This window comes from Ursus arctos, chromosome X (genome assembly GCF_023065955.2).
Source record: "Ursus arctos isolate Adak ecotype North America chromosome X, UrsArc2.0, whole genome shotgun sequence".
Taxonomy (NCBI): Eukaryota; Metazoa; Chordata; class Mammalia; order Carnivora; family Ursidae; genus Ursus; species Ursus arctos.
The window spans coordinates 83,700-101,327 of NC_079873.1; the positions used below are offsets into that span (position 1 = coordinate 83,700).

Here is a 17,628-nt window from a genome sequence, read left to right on the forward strand (position 1 = left end):
CCTGATTGGCGGGCGCGGTTGCGGGCGGGCAGGGCTTGGGATGCTGCCGCCGGGGACGAGCTTCGCTTCCGCGGGGCCTGCTCTCGGCGGACGCCCGCGCCAGGTAGTGCAGCCAGCGGGGCCAGGCGCCGGCATCCGCCCCGGGGCAGGCGCTTCCCCACACGCGTCCCTCTGCGGCCTCCGCGCGGGATCGGGGTCTGCTCCTGGGGGTCTGTTCCCGTCCCCGGGGGTCCCACGTCCTGCCTTGGGGGGGTCCGAGTGCCGCCGCGGGGGGTCCGAGTGCCTTCCCGGGGGTCCCACAGCTGCCTTGGGGGTCCGAGTGCCGCCCCGGGGGGTCCCACATCCTGCTTTGGGGGTCCGAGTGCCGCCCCGGGGGTCCCACATCCGTCCTGCGGGTCCGAGCGCTGCCCCGTGGGTCCCACATCCTGCCTTGAGGGTCCGAATGCTGTCCCGGGGGTCCCACATCCTGCCTGTGGGTCAAGTGCTGCCCCGGGGGATCCTGTACACCGCCTTGGGGGTCGGAGTGCTGCCCCGGGGGTCCCACATCCTGCTTTGGGGGTCCGACTGCTGCCCGGGGGGGGGGCACATCCTGCCTTGCAGGTCCGAGTGCCTCCCTGGGGGGGTCCTGAACGCTGCCTTGGGGATCTCAGTGCTGCTGGGGGCGGGTCTCACATCCTGCCTTGGGGGTCCGAGTCTGCGGGGGGCGGGTGTGTGTCCCACATCTTGCCTTGCACGTCTGAGTGCTGCCTGGGGCTGGAGGGGGGGTTCCCACATCCTGCCTTAGGGGTCTGAGTGCTTCCTCAGAGAGTCCACTTCCTGCCTTGCAGGTCCGAGTACAGCCCCAGGGGTCCAGAACCCTGCTTTGAGGGTCCGAGTGCTCCTCCAGCGGTCCACATCCTACCTTGGGAGTCCAAGCTCATTCCAGGGATTCCCGAACTCTGCCTTGCAGGTCCCAAATGCCCCCAGAGATCCCATATACTGCTTTGGGGGTGTGAGTGCAGCCCTGGGGATCCCAGGACACTTCCTTGGGGGCATCTGACCTGTTCCCCGGGGGTCCTGAAGCCTGTAGGATCTGGAGCCTGGTGGGGGAGTGGGGGGCTCCTGAACACTGCTTGTAGGTTCTGAATGTAGCCTGGGGGGGTCGTGAAGTATGTGTTGGTAATCCAAGTGTGGCATGTGGGGTTCAGGCACTGGGGTTTGAACCAGCCGTGGGGGTCCTAAACTCTGCCTTGGAGATTCTGGTCCGGCTCCAGGGGTTCCAAAGTCTGCATCAGTAGCCTGCAGTGTGGCCCAGGGGCTCCAGACCCTACACTGTGGGGGAGGGAGGCAAAGGGAGCACCAGGAGTCCTGAACCCTGCCGTGGGAGTCCTCTCTCATCCCTGGGGCTCTGGAACCTTGCCTTGGGGGGTCCTAGCCAGTCCTTAGGAGTCTGGAAGTTTTCATGGCATGTCTGAGTTTGGGCATCCCCGGTGCTGGTTGGGGGTCTGAATCCTGCCTGGGGGGGTTCTGAAGTCTGTGCTGGTAGCCTGAGTGTGGCCGCAGAGGTCCCAGGACCTCCTTGGAGATCACAGCCTGGCTGGTGAATGTGGTGTGGAGTCCACTGGGTGCAGCAGGGATTGGGGGGTGGGCTGGTTCCGAAGGAGCATCCCTCCTGTTCAGACTGTGATCAGTTCTGTTCTCCAGGAAAAATCCCAAACAGCATGGTGTTGCAAGCTGTCACTAGGGGGTTCTTGTTTTCACAGAGCCGCAGTTTTAATTGAAATGTTCCTTTTTAAGTGTGTGCAGAAAGCTGTGGTCTTTCTGATGTTTAGAGAGAGGATGTGACAGCTCCTCGTTCTGACACGTGCAGTGAGGGAAATGCCAGAGGATTACAGGGGGACGTAGCCCAGGAAAGCAACTCAGTTGCTATGTAGGATGGGTGTGGGGGATGAAAAGCAGCGTTTGAGATGGTGTTACTAGCGGGATCCGTCCTAGGCACAGCCCGAGCAAAATGTGACCAAGTTGAGCAGAATTAAATGGAGACGTCGATCGTTTGTGTTAAAGAAAATGGGCAAACTCAGATTGTCGTCCCACTCAGATTGTTGCCCGTGAAGCCCTGGACGGGCCATTGTTCCTGGATGCCATTTCCTGGTGGGTGGAGTGAGAGACTGGATTAAAACTTGCAGGAATGAATGCTCAAGTGTGTGCGTTCTGGGCGGTGTATATCCTTCCGTGTTTGGCCCCCCGCTGGCCCTCTGTTCCGTCGCATGGCTCGAGACTGCCAGGCACAGGGAATGTGGATGAGTGAGCCCATGGAAATACCACTGGGTCTGATGTCCCCGCGAGGGTGTCTTTGGAGGGCCTGGGTCTGAGATGCTGGGGTGGCGCCTGTGTGCAGAGGGAGGCTGGCTGGAGCTCGCATGGCCACCCGCCGCGAAGCTGTTACGCCACCTGGCGTAGGATGCGGGCAGGTTCCCTCATGCAAGCCTTCCCTCCTCTCCAGGGGAGTGCAGTCTTACTTGAGGGGAGAAGAGAAGAGCTGCCGGAGCTCATGTTTCCAGGGCTGTGTCGGGCACCGGGCTCTCCGTGGGACACATACACCTCTCCCCGTTCTCCTCCGCTTGCTGTCCGGGCTGGATCCCCGGCACTGTGCCCCGGAGCCTGCCTTCCCAGCGGTTTCTAGGGGCGGGTGGGGGAGGGACGCGGCGAGGATTAACGCCAGATAATGAGGTAACGCATTTTTTTACGGCTTTACTATTGATGGTGTGTCTTATGGCTGCGGACAGAGGGTAGACGGTTTCCTCTTAAGTAAGTTGAGAATCCTACCACCTTACCTTCACGCAGATGGAGAGCTCTCTGGAAGCAGTGTCTCCTGATTATTATACACAGTGCAGACATGGTGCTGGGGCTGTGGGAAAGATGGGGAAGACAGGTGAAGACAGGTCCCCCCGGGTAGATGCGCTGTGTACGGAACACGAGGGGCTCCACGCCAGTGTGGAGGGAAGCACTCGCGTTTTGGCTCGGTTTTGAAAGTATTCCATTGTCTGGATGGTCAAATATCCGTGGTTTGTAAAGTGCGTGGTGGATGGCGTGGTGAGATGCATCATGAGGGGAGAGACCCCAAACCACGCATAGCGGGTTAGAATCAAGGAGAGCCGGGGGTGTAGGATTGAGCCCTCTGCCTCCGCACACATGGACCACGCTGAGACCGTGCTTTCTGTAAGCGGAGCCACTCCCAATTCCTGGGCATTGTCTCGGTTTTGTTGCTTTCTTCCCTCTGCTGACAACCGTTTAACAGCGTCCAGGGGCAGACGATGTACTCAGCGTCCCCCGTGTTTGGAAGCGTGTGTACCCTTGAGAGAGACGAGCGTGTGGGGGTGGCTTGCAGATCCCAGGGCTTCATGCCGCGATCTGACTTTTCTTGTGTCTTAGTGGACGGTCTCGCCGAGAGGGGGTGAAAGCCGTGTCGGTGTGCGGCGGCCGTGGCCGGGACGGTGTGTCGGTAAGTGCTTGTGCTCAGGGAGCTCGCGGCCAGCTTTCTATACGCTTGTTACGTGGGCCTAACGTGCATGTTTCCCTCTGAGAAAGAAAAGTGCCGTGTTTGTGTGGACGAGGACGTGGACAGAAGAACACAGAAGGAAATACAAGTCACCCGCGTGTGACCATATAGCGGTCACTGAAGATTTTGGTGTATATTGGTGCAGTCTTTTTGTTTTTCCTTTTTTTTTTTTTTTTTAAAGTAATCTCTACACCCAACGTGGGGCTTGAACTCACAACCTGAGATCAAGGGTGGCGTGCTGTACGAACTGAGCCAGCCAGGCACCCCTCTTCCACTCCTTTTATATACATGCACATACGTGTACATATGTTCTTGCGTATCTGTACACACGCATGTGTGTGTAGATATATGTCCCAACATTTAATTAAAAGTGGGTTCACATTACATATATTATAAAATTTTAAGCTTCGGGGGTGCCCGGCCGGCTCAGTTGGTAGAGCACGTGCCTCTTGATCTTAAGGTCATGAGTTCGAGCCCCACGTGGGGCGTGGAGTCTCCTAAAAAAAGCAGAAACAAACGAAAAAGGAAAAAAACCCTGAAGCTTGAAAGGGATACGGAGTGTACTGTGAGTGAGTGTGCAGCCGTGTGATCTGCTGGCTGCTTGGTCGTGGAGTTAATCATAATCCCTTACGTGACCTGGCCGGTTCCGTGACTATGGGGTGTGACGACTATGTCGTGAGAGGACTGTTTGTCACCGCTCCTGATTTCAGGGTGAAACTAGTGAACAGCAGCCCGACTGTAGTCTGGGGGCGTTGCACGGGCGCTGCCGTGTGGGGGGTTACTCCTTGTGGCCGCAGAATGCGTGAGAAGCTATGAAGTCCGCTCTGTGGCCCACATGTGGGCACGTACGGAAATATGCCTCTGTTCCTCGCGGGTGAACGCAGTGGCGGGTAGATGTACATTTAACATTTTACGAGACCGCCAAGCTGCTTTCCCACGTGGTTGTACCGTTTCACATTCCTGTGGGCAGGTGGGAGAATTCCCGCCGCTCCCTGTCCCCCCGCCCCAGCACCTGTCAGCATGTTTGATCTTAGCTGTTCAAATGGTGGTGGCTTGGTTTCAGTCTGTATCTCCCTAGTGCCTAATGAACTCAGCATTCTTCCCTGTGCTTACTGTCCCATCTGTGTATATTTTCTGGTGACGAGTCTGTTGGAATCTTTCGAGGGTCGTTTTTATTGACTTGTTTGTTTTCTTGTTGCGTTTCAAGAGTTCTTTATAAAATATTGGTGAAGGCCCTTTATTAGATTACGTGGTTTGCGAGTATTTTCTACCAGACACTGGCTTCTGTTTTCATTCTGGTTTTTTTTTTTTTTTTTTTTAAGATTTTATTTATTTATTTGGGACAGAGGCGAGGGGCACAAGCAGGGGGAGCAGCAGGCAGAGGGAGAAGCAGTGTGGACACTGATCAGGGAGCCCAACGCAGGGCTCGATCCCAGGACCCTGGGATCATGTCCTGGGCCGAAGACGGATGCTTAACCTACTGAGCCACCCAGGTGCCCCTTCATTCTGTTAACAGTGTATTTTACAAGAGCAAAAGTTTTGAGTTTTGATAGAGTCCATTTATCAATTATTTCTTTTGTGGATTACACGTTTAGTGATGGATCTAAGCATTTTAACCCTAGATCGCAAAATTTTTCTCCCATTTTTCTTGTAAGAGTTTTACGGTTTTACATCTTAACTTTTAGGTCCTTGACTGATTTTTATGTGAGCTGAAAGATGTGGGTCAGAGCTCATTGTTTTGCATGTGGACGCCCAGTTGTTCAGTACCATTTTTAAGCAGACTATCCTTTATCCATCGAGTTTCTTTTGCAATCTTATAAAAAGCCAGTTGACCATAGTTAAGTGGTTCTAGTTCTGGACTTTGTCCTGTTCCTCTGATCTATGAGACTATCCTTTTGCCAGGACCACACAGTCTGGATTACTATAGTTATTTTTTTTTAAGATTTTATTAATTTATTTGACAGAGAGAGAGACAGCCAGCCAGTGAGAGAGGGAACACAAGCAGGGGGAGTGGGAGAGGAAGAAGCAGGCTCCCAGCCAAGGAGTCTGATGTGGGGCTCGATCCCTGATCGCCGGGATCACGTCCTGAGCCAAAGGCAAACGCTTAATGACTGAGCCACCCAGGCGCCCCTGAATTACTATAGTTTTATACTAAGATTTGAAATTAGATGGTGTGAATCCTCCAACTTTGTTGTTTTTGAAAATTGTTTGGACTGTCCTCGTTCCTTTTTCTCTCCATATAAATTTTAGAATCAGCTTGCTAATATCTAGAAAAACTTATGCTTGGATGTTGATTGGGATTTTGCTGAATCTGTAGATCATGTTGGGTTGTGTTCACATTGTAATACTCTGAAGTCTTCCAGTCCATGAACATGGGATGCTTTTCCATTTATCTATATCTTCTTTAATTTCTTGTAGCAATCTTTTGTACTTTTCATCATCCAGGTCTTTCACCATCTTGGTTAAGTTAATTCCTATGTATTTTATTCTTCTTGATGCTACTGTCGTTGGAATTGTTTTTGTAATTTCCTTTTCAGATTGCTCCTTATTGGTGTGTAGAAATGCCGCTGATTTTTGGGTGTTGGCTTTGTATCCTGCGACTTTACGCGATTCATGTATTAGTTCCCAGAGTCTGTGTGGGTGTGTCTAGAATTGTTAGGGTCTCTACATGTAAAATCATGTCATCTGTAGAACAGTTTGACTCTTTCCTTTCCAATTCTGATGTTTTTCTCTCTTTCTCTGTTGCTCTGTGTGGTTGCCCTGGCTTGAATTTCCATTACTGCGTTAAGTGGAAGTGGCACAAATGAACATTCTTGCCTTGTTCCTCATCGTAGATGAAGCCTTTCTGCCTCTCACCATTGCGCGTGATATTCACTGTGGGTTTTTCATAGATGGCTTTGGTTACATTGAGATAATTTCCTCCCCTTCTTAGTTGGTTCTTTGTCTGTCTGTGTGTGTATCATGAAAGGGTATTGAATTTTGTCAGATACTTTTTCTCAATCAGTTGAGTTGATCTTGTGATATTTTTCCTTAATTCCATTGATGTGATGCCTTACGTTGGTCAGTTTTTGTATGTTGAACCAACCTTCTACTTCAGAAGTAAGTCCTGTGTGGTCATGGTGTATAGTCCTCTAACATGCTGCTAAGTTCTGTTTGCTGGTATTTTGTTGAGGATTTTCACATCAGTGTTCATGAAGAATATTGGTCTGTAGTTTCCTTGTAGTGTCTCTGTCTGGCTTTGGAATCAGGGTAATAATTCTGGCTCCCTGGAATGCGTTGGGAAGTGTTCCCTCCTCTTCAGTGTTTGGAGAAGTTTGGGAAGGATTGGTATTAGTTCTCCTTAAAACCTTTGGTAGAATTCCTCGGTGACACTTTCAGGTGAATTCAGGGCTTCTCTTCTCAGGAGATTTTGATTACCGATTCAATCTCCTACTAGTTATATGTGTATTCAGATTTTTCACTTCTGTGTGACTTACTCTTGGTAGGGTTTGTGTTTCTAGAAATTTGTCCATTTCATATAGGTTATCCCATTTGTTGGTGTGCAGTTGGTCACAAGACTCTCTTCTAATCCTATTTCTATGGAATCTGTAGTAATGCCCCCACTTTCATTTCTGATTTTTATAATATGAGTCTTCACTCTTTTGTCCATAGTTCATCTAAGCTGAAGTTTTCTTAATTCTGTTATGTTTTGGAAGAACCAACTTTTGGTTTCATTGGTTTTCTCTGTTGTCTATTATCTGTTGTGTTTATCTCAGTTCTATTTCTTTTTTAGTTCCTTCCATCTGCTACCTTTGGATTCCATTTGTCCTTTTTCTCGTTCCTCAAGGCGTATACTTGCATTGTTGATCGGGGATCTTTCTTGGTTTTCAGGGTTGGCACTTACAGCTACAAATTTCCTATTAGCACTGCGTTCCCAGTGTCCCATTAGTTTTAGTTGTGCTGTGTTTTTGTTTTCATTTTCCCTAAGTATTTTCTAATTGCCCTCTCTGATCCACTCATTTTTTTAAAAAAGATTTTATTTATTTCAGAGAGACTGAGAGAGAGAGACAGAGGGAGAAGGAGCAGAGGAAGGGGCAGAGGGAGAGGGAGAAGCAGACACTCCAGTGAGCAGGGAGCCTGACATGGGGCTTGATCCCAGGACTCTGGGATCATGACCTGAACTGAAGGCAGACGCTTAACTGACTATGCCACCCAGGTGCCCGAGATCCACTTGTTCTTCAGTAGTATGTGTTTTAATTTCCACAGTTTTGTGGATTTTCCAGTTTTCCTTCTGTTACTGATTTCTAACTTCATTTCATTGTGGTCAGAGACGATACTTTGTATGTTAACTACTGAGTGGAAGGTGTGTGCTATTGCTGGGTGGGGGGTTTAGTATCTATGTCTTAGATCTAGTTGGTTTGTTAAGTCCTTTTTGTCCTCACTTGTCTTCTGTCTGGTTGTTCTATCCCTTATCGAGAGTGGGGTATTGAAGTTGCCCTCTGTTGTACGTAGCATGGTCCATTTCACCATTCCATTCCATGAACATGGTATAGCTCACTGTTTCCGAAGGTCTTATTTGATTTTTTTCATCAAACTCTTGTAGCGTTCAGGACACAGACCCTACATGTATTTTGTTAGGTTGATATCTAAGTATTTCATTTTTGAGGAGCTGTTGTATTTGGTACTTTTTTTTCTTAATTTCCACGTGCAGTTTTTACTGCTTGTTTATAGAAATATGATTGATTCTGTGATAGTGACCTTGTATTCTGTGGCCTTGCTAAATTCACTGTTGAGTTTGAGGAGATAGTTCGATACGTCCTCTGGGACTTTCTACATAGCCAATCCTGTCATTCTCAAATAGAGGTAATTTTACACCTTCTTTCCCAATCGGGTGACTTTCATTTCCTTCTCCTGTTCGCTGCATGGAGTAGGACTTCGAATGCATTGTGGAGTAGAAGTAGTCGGCCTTGCTGCGTTCTTGGCCCAGTGTGAATGCAGGTGTGGAACAAGCATCCAGTCCTGGGTGGGGAGGGAGACTCTGGCCTCTAGTGCTGATTAGTGCCTCACGTGGTGCTGCTGGCCACACAGAGCACTTTATACCTTCTGTCTCTACTTGTCTTCTTAGCCTCTGAGAACTGGGTTAAAATCTAAAGCCATGAAAGGCATTTTCTGTAGCGTATGGAGGATAGGAAAGAGGGAGCAGTGGACGTAGTTCAAGGTGGAGTAAATGGCAAACCAGTTCATGCTACGTCCCAGGGATAACAGGTACCAATAGCCAAACCTGAGACTTTCTTACTTGAAATCATTATACACTTGCCGAAGAGTTCCGAAAACAGTACAGAAAGTGAATGTCTTCCTGTCATCCTGATGCCTCACGTGAGTATCACACCACGTGTGCGTGATCTCACAGTCTCTGTGCATACGTGTACATTTGCAAATTCATCTTCCCGAAGACACTTGAGAGTGCATTCCTGAGGCAAGGCCTTTAATGACACACGTGTCAATGTGGGGTTCCTACAGGCGGGACCAGGTGTGCGTTGCAGTGGGGTTACTGGTGGCAGTGAGCCAGCCTGGCCTAGCCCTAGAGCCCTCCGACGTTCTCGGTCATGAAGACCGTGTCGTAGAGGCCCACAGTGTAAGGGTGTAGGGGTGTGGTGCTAACATGGGCACTTGTCCTGCAGACCCTCTCTGCCCCAGGATGGCCCTCGAGGACTCACAGTGTCAGCGTGCCCTTGGTGGGCCATAGTTTAGTGGGCAGGGGGGCATTGGGTCAGGGCAGGCATGGCCCTGGTTCTCTCACTGCATCCGTGTTGGTCCTCGTGCAGTAGTTGCAGCCCACTAGGGAAGGTCACACTGCTATTGGGCAGGTGTGCCCGTGAGTGATCCTCAGGTTCCCCTGTCTGCATATGTGGCCCCAGCTTCTGCCAGCACCCCCAGGTTTCACTGTCTCCATGACTCCCAGGTTTGCCACCTTTGTGCATGACCCCAGGTTCTTTTGTGACTCCCTCGTTCTGCTGTGTGCACCCGTGACCCCTGGTTCTGGGCTACCCTCCTTGTGCCCCATGAGGCTGTGGTGGTCACAGCCCTGCTTCTGCTGGGCCATTGGGCCCCACGAGCCCCTAGAGACAGGGATAGCTGGCTCACCTGTCCCACAGGACTGACTTCCCCTGACCTTGCTGGTCACTGGCCCGAGCTCCCCATCTCCATCCTGGGCTCTGATCAGTGGAGTGATGGGTACCCCATAGCCCTGAGACACAGCCCTCGGGATTGGGTTCAGAACGGCTTGCTGTTCCCTGGACACTGGTGGTCATGGCTGTGGCTGCAGCAAGTGGACTGGGTGTGTCAGGCTGGGACGGGGGCATGGGTGGGGAGATGGATGAGGACACGGGCACCATGGAGGTTGGTGTATGAGCACTCAGCTGAGGGCCTGGCGAGAATCAGAGGCTCTGGCTAAGGCCTCTGTCCTGCAGCCACAGTGGGTGACTCGGGGTGGCTGCCTTCCTTGCCCCGGGGCCCCTGGTGGTAATGGGCAGTTGTAGCGGCTACTTCCTGGCCGTGCCTCCTCAGTCCGGCAGTGAAGGGGTCCCGTCATTAAGCTGGCCTCCAGGTATCAGCGTTTCCTGGCTCTTCACATGCCACTTTCTGGTTGTAGATGCAGGAAGGACCCTCGGGGGGCCGGGATGCCGGTAGGAGTGGACCCCGACGGCGAGGCCGGCGTTCCTGCGGGAGGCTCAGGAATCAGGCTGGCCAGTTCATCTCCGTGGTGACCGTCTTTGAGGTGATGGCCAGGAGGAGGAGCTCCATACTGGTACTGACCACTGCTGGGAGGGATCACGGGCTGGGTGGGTTGTGAAGTGCTTCTCTGCATCAGGCTAGGCGCTGGCCTGCTGGCACATGGATCCTGGAGGCTGTCATCCCTTCACGGCCTGCCCGTCGAACCACAAGCCCACTAGGGCCCAACGGGACCACCAGGGCACTTCCCCTCCCCGTCCTGAGACACGGCGTCGCCTCCCTTGTCCTCAGGCTCAGTGTCCCCTCCACATCCTCAGACACGGCATCCCGCCCCGTCCTGAGACACGGCATCCCCTCCCCCATCCACAGACACAGCATCCTCTTCCCCATCCACAGACACAGCATCCCCTCCCCATCCTTAGACATGGCGTCCCCTCCCTTGTCCTCAGGCTCAGTGTCCCCTCCACATCCTGAGACATGGCATCCCTCCCCGTCCTGAGACATGGCATTCCCTCCCCCATCCACAGACATGGCATCCCCTCCCCATCCTGACACAAGGCGTTCCCTCCTCTGTCCTGACACACTGCGTCCCCTCGCCATCCTCAGACATGGCGTCCCCTTACTTGTCCTCTGGCTAGTGTCCCCTCCCTGCTCTGTGGCGTTGATGCCTCCTGCCCCAGGGGGCTGGGGTCTGTCCCGCACCCTCCCTTCCAGGTGCCCCGCAGCGCAACCCCTCCTGGGGCTGGGAACCCCGCCTCCCTGCCCAGAGACTCAGGTGAGCAGACACGGCTTCTGGCTGGTGCAGGGAAGGCTGTGTGGAGCCCGGACCTGTTGGATATGAAAGCCGTGAGGATGTGATGGTGGGTGGGGCACTGCTGCGGGGTCTCTCCTGAATTGCCAGGTGTCTGTGCAGCTGTGTTGGTCTTGACAGTGGATTCCCAGGACAGCGCCCCCTGTGCCGGCCCTGTACCACGGCGGTGCAGCCCTGCGTGTGGGGGCTGCTGCACCCTCCTCGCCCTCCCCCGGGACATGGGGCTTCCGGTGTGGGGGGGCAGCCCGGTCAAGTCCTCCTCTGGTTTTAGGCGCAGGGAGCACCCTCGGGGGGCCAGGATACCAGCGGGCCCGGCAACCGCCGGCGAGGGCGGCCGCCACGGAAGCACCGCAAGAGGAAAGTGGCCATCACCACGGAGGTGACCCTCTTTGAGATGGTCGCCCTGGGGAAGAACTCCGTGCAGGTACTGCCCGCTGCGGGGGGAGGGGTGGCGTGCGGTGGGGCGGGTGTGGGGGGCGGCAGACACGGGCGCCCGCCTGGCATCAGTCGCTCCTCTGTGCCACATGGAGGCTAGGTTGTCCCCACGGAGTCAGGGCCCCACCCACTGCAACCTTGTGCTGCCTGGGCTGCCCGGCCGCCATGTATGCCCGTCACATGCACCTCACACACGTACATGCACACGAGTGCTCAGCACTGCCGTCACACGACCTCATCACACACACGTACACGTACATGTACACGAGTGCTCAGCACTGCCGTCACACGACCTCATCACACACACGTACACGCACACGAGTGCTTGTAGCTGCCGTCACACAACCTCATCACACACACGTACACGCACATGCGTGCTCAGCGCTGCCGTCACACGACCTCATCACACACACGTACACGCACACGCGTGCTCAGCGCTGCCGTCACACGACCTCATCACACACACGTACACGCACACGAGTGCTCAGCGCTGCCGTCACACGACCTCATCACACACACGTACACGCACACGAGTGCTCAGCGCTGCCGTCACACGACCTCATCACACACACGTACACGCACACGCGTGCTCAGCGCTGCCGTCACACGACCTCATCACACATACGTACACGTACATGCACACAAGTGCTCAGCGCTGCCGTCACACGACCTTATCACACACACGTACACACACACGCGTGCTCATAGCTGCTCCGTCACACGACCTCATCACACACGTACATGCACACGTGTGCTCATAGCTGCTCCGTCACGCATAGCTCATCAGTCACACACACGCACGCTCACCACTGCCTGTCACGTGCCTGATCACGCACACACGCACTCACACACGAGTGCTCATCACTGGCCATCAGATGCACGTGTCCTCACGTCTGGCCCGTCCCACACTCCTCATCGCACATGCATGCTCACCACCGGCTGTTACCCCTGCAGACGGCTGTCGAGGAGTGGGTGCAGTCTTACAAGGAGGACAGGGAGCTGGCCCTGCTGGACCTCATCAGCTTCTTCGTCCAGTGCTGTGGCTGTGAAGGTGAGCCGTGCTCCTGGACGCGCGTGGGTGTCCCCACACATGGGCCCGCCGGGCCTGCCTGTCCTGCCCGCGTGTGGTTGTAAGAGACCAGGCGGGCTGGGGCTTTGGCCGAGGCTGGATTAGTAAGAGCGCTTGCTTCTTGTGAGCAGCGTTATCTCAGAGCGAAGGGTGATTGTTCTCCCAGATAAAGCTCTGTCCGTGTCCAGACCCCAGGCCCTCAGCATATGACCTCACTTTGCCGACGTCAGCAGTACGATAGTCCTTAGGGTGGCCCTCGTCCCGTGAGACTTTGTCCTTGTAAGAGGAGGGACGCAGGGGCACCTGGATGGTGCAGTCAGTTAAATGTCCGACTCTTGGTTTCAGCTCAGGTCATGATCTCAGGGTGCTGGGATTGAGCCCCACGTCGGGCTCCGTGCTCAGTGTGGAGTCTCCTTGAGACTCTCTCTCTCTCTCTCCTTCTGCCCCTCCCATCCGTGCTCTCTCTCTCAAATAAATTAATCTTAAAAAAGAAGAGGAGAAATGCAGATACAGAGGAGAAGCCACGTGAGGACAGAGGCAGAGACGGGAGGGATGTGGCCACCAGCCCAGGGACGCCTGGAGCCCCAGAAGCTGGAAGAAGCAGGAAGGACCCTCCCCCGGAGCCTCCGCTCTTTCCAAGTTGGGGTTGCTGTGGGTGGGCTTCAGCAGAGGGCCACACTGTGGTCCGTGACAGTTCCACGTCCCCTGTGCAGCGCCCGTGGAGCGGCTCGCCCAGGATGCTGACCAGTGAGCTGCTCTCGCGGGAGGCTCGGGGTGCAGGACGGGACATGTGTGGGGCCGGCACGCCCTCCCTCCCAGGGCTTTGGTCAGCACAGGATGTCAGCAGGGCCGAGGGCAGCGGGGCCGTCAGCCTCCCACGGGGACGTCTGGGTGCTGACGGACAGCTCAGGTTCTGCCGCAGGAATGCTGGAAGCTAAAGCTCTCCCCGCCGTCTGCAAGGGCTCTGTTGACTTACACACACGGAGCGTGAAACGTACTCGGTCATACCCGGCGGGGAAACACCGACCCCTGCTGCCGTGTGCGTGCACTTTGGACGCACGGCGCTCAGGGAGAGACACAGACACACCACGCCACCCAGGGTGTGACCCCACGTGCACGAAATGTCCAGAACGGGCATGTCCGCAGACGGACGGCATCTCAGTGGTTCCTGGGGCCAGGGAAACGGGAGGGGACCACCAGTGTCTGGGGGGTGGGGGCTTCCTGCAGTGGCCGTGGTGATGGTGCACTGCGGGAAATAAACACACTGCTGAGGTTCATGCTACGAGTGAGTCCCTCGTATGGTGTGTGCTTCCATGTCCATGAGTCGTCATCACCAGCGAACAACGGGGGCTTCCCCTTCCCTCCAGATCCTGACGCAGGAGCTGTGGGGGCAGGACCGGCCTGTCGGGAAGCCCCGGCGGCGGCGTCTAGCCGGGAGCCCTGAGGGTGCCTCGTGAAAGCCCCGTCGTGTTAGACACGCGGGAGCCACAGCGCGTGTAGACCCCAGCCAGTGAGGCTGGATTCTGTGGCCTCACTGTCCTATCTCAGGGATGAGGCCTTGTCCCCTAGGAGCAGGGCGGTCGGGTTGAACCGCGTTTCCTTCTTTCTCTCGCAGGGATGGTGACAGCCGAGCTCTACCAGAGCAACCAAGGCAAGAACGTGGTGCACAAAATGACCGAGAAGTTTGACCAGGTGGGGCGGGCTCCGCGCACTCCGTGAGCCCGGGCCTGAGGTCGCGGGAGCTTCCTCCTCAGCGTCGCTGCCCTGGATCCCCCGGGCACGCGGGTTTACGGTCAAGCCTGGGGGTGGAAGGGGCTGAGGCATCCCCATCTCCAGGTAGAAGCCGTCCTTCTCTGCTTCCCTGGGAGAAGCCGGCCCTCTGGTGCTTTGCGGGCAGGACCACGTTGCTTTAGAAAGGAAAATGCAAACCTAAATTAGATATGGGACATTCTGTTATGTACGGGGAAGACGTGGTTATCACATGGTGCTCACGTGGCCTTCATCCAGAGGAAGAAACAGCAAGGCCGGCGGGTGCCTAGATGCGCCCTGCGCCCGTGCTGACCTCCTCCCCGCCGTTTGAGGAGTACGGCCCTGAACTTGGGCCTCGCGATGTTCCGGTGCTTGGGCTTTCTTGCATGCGCACCCCCGTGCATACCGGCCCTGCTGTGCCCGGCTTCCAGCTCCGTGCCGGGAGAGACCGGCGCTCAGCGTGGCGTCTCTACGGCTCTTCCCTCACACGCACACACAGTTTAGGAAAGACTTTCTATAAATGTGAATAATGTCGAGTAGACATCTATGTCATGGCTGTGGAATGTTCCATCGCATGCGTGTGTGTGGTTCCCATCCCCGTTCTGCTCCTGGTGGCCTTCGGGTCGGTTTCGGGCTTTGTGTGGCTGTGGACGTGCGACGTCCGTGGGTCCTGCTGTGTGTGTTCCCATGTGTGCGTGTAGCAAATGGTCAGAGTATGTGCACGTTTTACTCTGTGGTGTGACGCCGGCTTCTTTTCACAGCATCTCCACGGATGCATGCCTCCGCATCCCGTGTTCGAGGCCATGTAGTTATTGCCAGTCTCGTAGTTGCATGCATGCCTTTAGGCACCCCATGTACGTGGAATCAGGCAGGATGTGTCCTTCTGTGTCTGGGTCACGTCTCAAGGTCCATCCACGTCCTAGCAGGCGCAGAACGTCTTCCTCTTCAAGGCTGCGTCATGTCCCGCTGTGTGCATGGACCATAGCTTGCTGATGGACTCGTCCTTTCAGGGAACACACGTAACATCTACATTAATTCCTCACAGTTTAAAATACTTAGTGACTTCAGAAAGTCTTGTGAATCAAGTCCGTGAACAGTAACTGTTTTCCTTAACTTTATTTGGAACGTCAACCCTAAGGAAAGGGGAAGAATACGTAGACTTCGCCTGCGTTCGGCAACTAACGCTCCGCCGTCTTCACCTTACCCCCACGTGTGCACATGTGCCTCTGTGCATGCACACGCATGTGCACTGTGCACGTGGGCGAGCGAATGCGCTTGTGCGTGTGCCGTCTTCACCTTATCGCACATGTGCCTCTGTGCGGTGAATGCACACGCGTGTGCACCGTGCACATGAGCGAGCAAATGCATATGCGCGTGTGCCATCTTCACCTTATCACCATGTGTGCACATGTGCCCTGCATGCACACGCATGTGCACTGTGCACGTGGGCGAGCGAATGCGCTTGCGCGTGTGCCGTCTTCACCTTATCACCATGTGTGCACATGTGCTGTGTATGCACCTGTATGTGCACTGTGCACGTGGGCGAGCAAATGCGCTTGCGCGTGTGCCCTCTTCACCTTATCGTGCATGTGCCTCTGTGCGCGAGTGAATGCACGTGCGTGTGCCGTCTTCAGCTTATCCTCATGTGTGAGTATGTGCCTCTGTGTGGTGCATGCACACGCGTGTGCACCGTGCACATGAGCGAGTGAATGCACGTGCGTGTGCCGTCTTCAGCTTATCCTCATGTGTGAGTATGTGCCTCTGTGTGGTGCATGCACACGCGTGTGCACCGTGCACATGAGCGAGTGAATGCACGTGCGTGTGCCGTCTTCAGCTTATCCTCATGTGTGAGTATGTGCCTCTGTGCTGTGCATGCACACGCTTGCACACGGTGTGCGTGAGCGAGCGAATGCATATGTGTGGCATCTTCATCTCATCCCCATGCATGTGCCTCTGTGCCGTGCATGCACACACATGTGCCCTGTGCATGTGAGTGAGTGAATACGTGTGCCATCTTCATCTTATCTCCATGTGTGTGCATGTGCCCCTGTGCTGTGCATGCACATGCGTGTGCCCTGTGCACGTGAGCGAGTGCATGCAGATGTGCGCTGTGCACATGGTGTGTGTGTAGGTCCATGAAGGTGCACACATGTGTTTGCCACTGCTTGTGTTCCCCAGAACCACTTGCAAGGGGGCTGCAGACTGAATTGGGCCCTGGCTGTGTCTGCATGTGTGGCTGTGAACGCTCCAGTGTGACCGTGGTCCAGTCCTCACTCTTGGGCCCACTAAGTCGCTGGAGGATAGCATCTGCGTGAAGGGGCCGCACGCATTACCGTGCCTGTCTCAGGGATGTCCTCACGTTTTGTTTCTGTCCCATTGAGGGTCCAGCTAAGGGTCCCACGTGACATTAGCCTCTGCGCCCAGGCTCCCTTGAAGCCCACGAGTTCGGCACTTTGGAGAGCTCAGGCCCGTAGTAGAGGACGACGCCCTACTTTGCTTCCGGCCTCCATGTCCCTGAACTTAGTTCCTTCCTTGGGGTCACTGAGCATGGCCCTGACTTGACTGGGCCTCTTACTTCAGAGAACCCCCGTTGCTGGATCGGGATCCCGTTCAGTCTCCCCCCAGCTCAGAAGCAGCAGCGGCGGTGTTGCCAGTCCCCCAGCCTGTCTCCCTCATGGGAGACCCTGTGCTTCCCAAAGAGCAGGCCGCCGGACACATTGTAGGGAAATGCCAGAGTGTGAGGGCCCACAGCGGGCAGGGTAACATGCATGGCCACTGGCCGTATGGAGACGTGGCAGGGCAGCGTGAGAGGCTCCAGTGCTCCCCGGTCCTCTGCGCAGAGTGGTGTCTGTGCCGTGGTGTCTCCCGGTCCTGGCCTCCAGAGATGACACAGTGCATGTTCCGAGTATCAGTCGTGTACACACGGTGGCTGAGCGCCGCAGACGCAGCCTGTCCCCCCCCCTCGCGAGGACACTGACGTGAAAGTGGACATGGACTGCTATTGTAGAGGCAGGGCATGCACGCTGTCGGCTGCTCGGAGCCGCCCCCCCCCCCCGCCCATGGGCCTCGGAGCTGAACCCCCCCACTCACCCACAGGCCTCAGCCTCCGGGGGGGATGGAGACCACCTCCCAGCACCCCATGCTGCACGGGCCTGTCCTGCTGGGACCCGCTGTGGGCCCGGGGACGCTGGAATTCATCGGCACGTCTCGTCTGTCCTTGCAGGAGACCGGTCTTTACTACAAGAAGTTTCTGGCTTACCCCTGGATCCTGACCATCATGTGGCCAGAGAAGCTGGTAACACCCGTTCCACTGTT

The 17,628-nt window shown here is 55.1% G+C and overlaps 1 protein-coding gene across 2 annotated transcripts in view; it reads left to right on the plus strand.

Moving 5' to 3' along the window:
- Positions 1–10: 10 nt before the first annotated feature.
- Positions 11–17,628, plus strand: part of LOC113240795 (cohesin subunit SA-2-like) — a 69,361-nt gene continuing 51,743 nt past the window's right edge. The window contains exons 1-6 of one of the 2 annotated variants that reach the window (XM_057307949.1): positions 11–103; positions 10,170–10,325; positions 11,332–11,484; positions 12,450–12,546; positions 14,180–14,256; positions 17,537–17,608. In XM_057307949.1, coding sequence (XP_057163932.1) covers positions 41–103; positions 10,170–10,325; positions 11,332–11,484; positions 12,450–12,546; positions 14,180–14,256; positions 17,537–17,608 — 618 coding nt within the window. In that variant the 5' untranslated portion in view covers positions 11–40. The remainder of the gene's footprint in view (positions 104–10,169; positions 10,326–11,331; positions 11,485–12,449; positions 12,547–14,179; positions 14,257–17,536; positions 17,609–17,628) is intronic. The other variant, XM_057307931.1, reaches the window with a different exon arrangement.